General features: G+C 33.0%; 1 protein-coding gene across 1 annotated transcript; it reads right to left on the reverse strand.

Annotated features, from left to right (window-relative positions):
- Positions 1 to 2,119: 2,119 nt before the first annotated feature.
- LOC126709480 (D-amino-acid transaminase, chloroplastic) lies at positions 2,120 to 5,515 on the reverse strand. Its single transcript, XM_050409735.1, has 5 exons — positions 5,200 to 5,515; positions 4,935 to 4,981; positions 4,576 to 4,754; positions 3,415 to 4,088; positions 2,120 to 2,643 (listed from the first exon to the last, which is right to left on the reverse strand). Exons 1-5 carry the CDS (start codon positions 5,399 to 5,401, stop codon positions 2,549 to 2,551), a joined length of 1,197 nt encoding a protein of 398 aa, XP_050265692.1. The 5' UTR covers positions 5,402 to 5,515; the 3' UTR covers positions 2,120 to 2,548.
- Positions 5,516 to 5,896: the final 381 nt, after the last annotated feature.

Here is a 5,896-nt window from a genome sequence, read left to right on the forward strand (position 1 = left end):
TCTATATCTAGTTTTACCCACCAAAAAAAAAACCTATACTAATAATTAAAATTAAAAACTAAATTACAATTGAGATTACTTACTTTGTTTTCTCTTGTAGTGCATTATGCATGACAATCGAGATTACAATTGAGCATGATTAGAAGAGGTTCCTCGGGATATCTTTTGTCTTATAATGCATGACATTACTTAGTTTGTTTTCAATCAAAGTTTCATTTGAGTTCTTTCTATATAAAAATTATAATTTATCCTATCACCAAAAAAAAATTTATAATTTAGCCTATACTATTAGAGTTAACTACATAAAATCATGTTCATTTATTAATTTATAAAACTAAATTAACTAATTTTGTTTAGTGAAAAGTCAAATCTAATATTAACTAAGAAATTGACTATTTTTATTTATCAACAAATTACAAATAATAATTTGACATCTAACCAAATCATTTATAAATTTAGACAATTCAATATCATGTCTTACTATTTACAAATAAATGCAAAAGTTTGTGTTTATAGACTGTCTAACCTTCCTTATTTTTCAAGCTCTATGTCAATTAAAGGATTTCGACCTCCATTGTTAAGCTTCACAAAAATATATACGATCACTATTGAACTATCTTATGTTTACATGTATCATCTTTTATTAAATGAAGGCTTTTTTTTTTTTTTTTTTGGTTATTGAGTGCCCTTATAGCATAGCTTATATGGCATTCAATACTCTCAATAGATGATGTTTTTATAAATTTTTTTAAAATAAAAAAAAAGTCAAATTGTGCACAAATATTAAAACACACACAGCCTTAATGAATTCATGCATGAATTATGGAATTAGTAACGAAAAGGTATTTCTTACTGGAAAAAAAAAATGTGCACTACAACTCATAATTATTAACAACTCTTAATTAGTGTAAGAACTGATAATTTGGTGGGCAACTCTTAAAAGCTTAAATTATGAGAGTACTAAAAATGTCCACCCTCCACAAACCATAAAAACATTTGTAATGTGCAATACCTTTTTAAAAATGTAGATAGTGAAGGGAAGAGGGGCGAGATGGCGTTCAAACCACATATATGAGGCACCATAAAGGATATTATTACCATTAGACTATTACTTGAATGGTTGGAGCCTTAAAGGATATCACAAATTATCCTAAAATTAGGATGTTGATTACAAATTTTGAAATTTATAGTTCACACTACAAATGCCTCCATAGTATAGGATGGAAAGCTACAATATTAAACCTTTTTATAGGGTTAGAGGCAATTTTCCTCCTACTGTCGTGTAGTTAGTCCTCCTAAACTTCTAAACTGAGTAATGCCCCCAGGAATTTATTAGTAGTAAGTAGTTACCTCATTCCATTATGATTTTTGTTAAATATAACTAAAAAAAAAAAATTTGTTTCTTAAATATGTCTGATAGAACTTTGAATTTTCTATTAAAATAAATGGAAATTCAGTCAATAAGACATAGTGTTTATTATTAATTAATCAGTAATTTTTTTGTTAATAATTTGATAATTAGGGGAGAATAGAGAAAACATTGTTTAGTTTTGAAGTATAGAGTGACTGTTACAACAGCGCCATGCTATATATATAAGCCATTGTGAGAACTAGAAGATGCTTTTTATATAATTCTACCCCACTTAACAAAATGTGAATTGGAATATCTTTTTGGTATGCGAAAGGTAAGAAGAAAACAAGTACGTATCAGCTTTTGCAAAGCAGCGGCTTAGGAAACAACTACACAGCATATTTAACACTAGATGGATGCTCCACTAGCTTTTTTATAGTCGACATGAGCACGAAACATGTGTTTATTTCTTCCATGGCTCGTAGTTTAAACTTCTATATATTTAGTTATTTACGTCCTATACAGAAGTATACTAACAATTTATCTAGATTAGAGCCTTTTAACATCTAGATTAGAGCCCAATCTCTGCAATTATTTGAATTTTATATAAATTCTTGATTGTATCTATGATCTCCAATTTCTTGCTGGGACGGGTTAATTTTTTAGTTTGTGCATACTATTGTAGACGGCGATAAATCTTAAATAACATTATATATATGAGATAAGATTTGAATTTATGACGATGATTAACAAACATTTTCCTAAAAGTTTAACAACAAAAATACCCACGAACTCCATTGCTCAGATTGCAAAATTCAAGCAATTACAGCACCTGAGAGGAATTTTTAAGGGGGCATTTTAGAGGGAGGGAGAAATTTTTAATATTGCACCATGCGTTCATACTAACCTGTCACACTAAGAAAAAGAAAAAAAGCAAAACATATAGCTGTACACCCTAGAAGCTTATAAACACACATGAACAGTACTGTTATTCTTATCATTGATACAAGACCAAAGAGATAAACCATCTCAAATCTGCCAATGCCTGCCATCAGTACTAAAGATAGATGATGGGCAATACGTCAAGAACTCAAAGCACTTATTTGTCACAAAGGAAGATCACAACCATGGAGTGATCCACAATTAGAGGAATTCCGGCATTCAGAGCTCTGATCATGTAACACCAATTAAGCAAGCTTAATAAGGAACAAGAACTCGGACTGTAGGGGGGCCTGATTTCATGTCCTCAAATATGAGATTTAGGAGGCTGAGAGCCACAGGACCTTCTTTGCCTAAAAAGAAACAAAAATTGCAACTTGTCAACTTTCACAGCTTTATAAGCAAACATGATTTCAACTCAACAATTTAAGTGAGGAGATATCCCACTTCAAGGAAGGATGAATGACTTTCAAGGGCCATAGAATGATAGATAATGCATCATTTTTTATATTTCTGAATCAATGTTACAATGTAGTGCATAGAGAAGCAACTAAGACATGAATAACACTTCTTTAAAAAAACAGCTATGCTACTGGCACTGAATATTTCACTCTCTCATGTATAGTTGCCCCTCACCTCATTTAGGCCCACTACAACACAAAGGAAAGAGGAAGGGTGGGAAATTTCTGTGAAGTTTTCAGTGCCTATAGACTTATTGTAAGGAAAAATGTTCAAATTATAAGCTCCACCTGCTCTGAATGATGCCAAATGAGCTGTACCTGCTGAATGATGCTTCCTAGAGCTCTTTATGGGAGGAACTAATGCTTCTCGCAACACTTAAAAGTTCAAAAATCTCATCATAAACCACATACCAGAGGAAATCTAATGCATCCTTTAAGTATAACTAGCATTAGTCAATCTAAGGTTGTGGTTCCAATCATGTATGTATAACTAAGTCAACTCAGTAAATAATGTCATGTATTTTTTATAAGCAAACAGGAAATAATGCCATGTTGATTTTACAAAAAACCTAAAGTGCAAATATACCTGCACATATATGTGTAACTAAACAAATTATTGTTTCTAGGGGGTTCACAGTGAGTACATTGCAGAAAAGTTCTTACCATCACCAATGATCTGATCATCCCACTGCACTACAGGCCGAACGAGAACCCCACTGCCAATAAGCATCATCTCATCAGCTTTCTTCCCTTCCTCCACAGTCACATTTCTCATTTCTATTCTCCGAAGCTCACCCTTTCTAACCAGTTCTCCCGCAAGAGTCAAAACTCTCTTAGCTGTGCACCCACTTAGAATTTTGTCAAACTTAGGCATAAGAAGTTCCTTGTCCTTTGTAACAAATGCCACATTCATGTTAGGCCCTTCAGCAATGAACCCATCACTATCCAGCCAAATAGCTGCATATGCACCATTTTCTTCTGCCTCCATCTTTGAAAGCACATTTGGAAGGTAATTCACACTTTTCATGGTAGCAAATTGAGGGGGTTTTATTGGGACTGATGAAGTTATTACTCTAATGCCCTTTGAATCAAATGGTGATTCACTTTGAATGACAACAGCGTAAAGAGCTGGCTGATGGCAGCCAGATGAGGAGAGCTGGAAATCACCTGGTCCTACTGAGAGCCAGTATCTCAATGATCCTGTTCTACACTTGGAGGCACTCACAGTTTTTATCAGTATTCTTCTTATGCTCTCCCGATCAAATGGGAGCTTAATTTTAGCCAAAGATGCAGACTTTAAAATTCGGTCAAGGTGTTGGTCCAACTCATAGAGGAATCTGGGGTTAAAAGCAAAGATACAATTAGGAGCTCTGTTGATAATTAGCTTTAGAATTGGTAGCCTAAGACCAGGTTAAAACTAAAATATTTACATAGAATTGAAGTATTGAACTGATCTAAGACTTGAACTAGAAAATGCATATTAGCTGTTTTCTTCTGCTACCAACAAAGTTTGTCATATGATTCACTATGTACTAGTAATTGTTTTTGCTTTTCAAATAACATGCATAAGTTACAATTTGATTCTGCTTTATCCGAGAAAGAGTTGTAATAGTTCAAGTTCACAATTGATTAAGATTTAAGACCAATTCTAATTCTATAAACGTTATCAATATGATATATATTCATAATATGCTATATCTGTATATAAACCATTTTGAGGCCTTGGTATGATATATGTGCGTGTGTGCGTGAAGAAGAACATAAAATGTACTTAATAAAGTTCAAAAAACAAATTCTCTTTGTTATGGGGTTGAAATCACTAACCCATCCATTATAGCTGCAGTATCAAAAACACCATGGCCTCTGTGGACCATGTGATCATCAATGGGGATCACCATAGCTGCAGGATCCGTTGTTATTCCACCAAAAACGCTAGAGTACATGGCCAGAAACGGTTGCTTGACATTTTGAGTTTCTCGGTTTGTTTTTAGCCTTTCAATAGCCTTAATAAATGTCCAGATGGAACAAATCATTACTCAATGAAACAGTAATTCTACTAATTTCTGAAGTTTGGTCTAGAAACCCAAAGACTCAACTTTGGCATAACTCAAATTTTTTTAAAAAAAATGCATAAACCAATCCATTGCAATAGCTAATTTAAAAGTAGAGACTAAGAAATTAACCTCTGAGCAAGACAAGAGTGGAACATCAAAAACTTGAGTAGCAGACTCTGCCATAACAAAAATCAAGGTCGCATCAGTGTGTAATTGAACCAAAAGCATTACGTGCAAGCTTAGCACACATACATAGCTATCTGTATTTGTCCTTTCAAAGTTTACGAATCAAATCAAGTTAATAACAGAAACTATAGCTAACCCATGAATCAGTGGGAGTCCTCAGTCCTTACTCCTTTATATATGAATGAATAAAGAGAAGTGGAAAACTCACCAATCATAACTTCAGTTTGATTAGAACTTTTTCTAACAATTCTCGTTTCTCCGATCGATGCATGTTGAGAACACCGAAATCCGAGTCCAGAAAATGAAAGGTTTCGGTATATTACGTTGGGATTACGCAAATGATCATGGAGATTTGCATGAACATGTGGGTTTTGGGAGAAAATTTTGGGGAGAGGTGAGAGAGATGCCATGGAAGCAAGCAGAAACAGCTAACCAGTTAGACTGGACTGACTATTTTCCCGATAGTCAGAGGATATATACGACATTAGAGTTCGCACGTTAAAGGTTGGCTGTATTTGTCCCAACTCACTATAGAAAAAAAAAACAAAAACAAAAACAAAAACAAAACAAAAAGGATAATATGGCACAATTTACAATATTCATGCAACTGATTGACAAACAAATTCATCCAACTGATAATTCATTGCAAATTATATGAATAACTTCAGAAATATAATTGATTCTTTTAAAAAATTCATATTATAATTGGTTGCAAATGCTTTAATGGATAATAATATATTAAAAGGAGAAGACACATTAATTAAGAGTAAATAATATATTACTTTTTTTAATAGCATATTGAAAAATATATATTACATATTAAACTAGTTTAGGAGAAGGTAACCCTTGGATGATGAGGGGCAAGTCCAGTACAAACAAAAAGTTTGAGAAAGCATAATTTTTGT

The sequence above is a fragment of the Quercus robur genome, chromosome 12 (genome assembly GCF_932294415.1).
Source record: "Quercus robur chromosome 12, dhQueRobu3.1, whole genome shotgun sequence".
NCBI classification, from domain to species: domain Eukaryota; kingdom Viridiplantae; phylum Streptophyta; class Magnoliopsida; order Fagales; family Fagaceae; genus Quercus; species Quercus robur.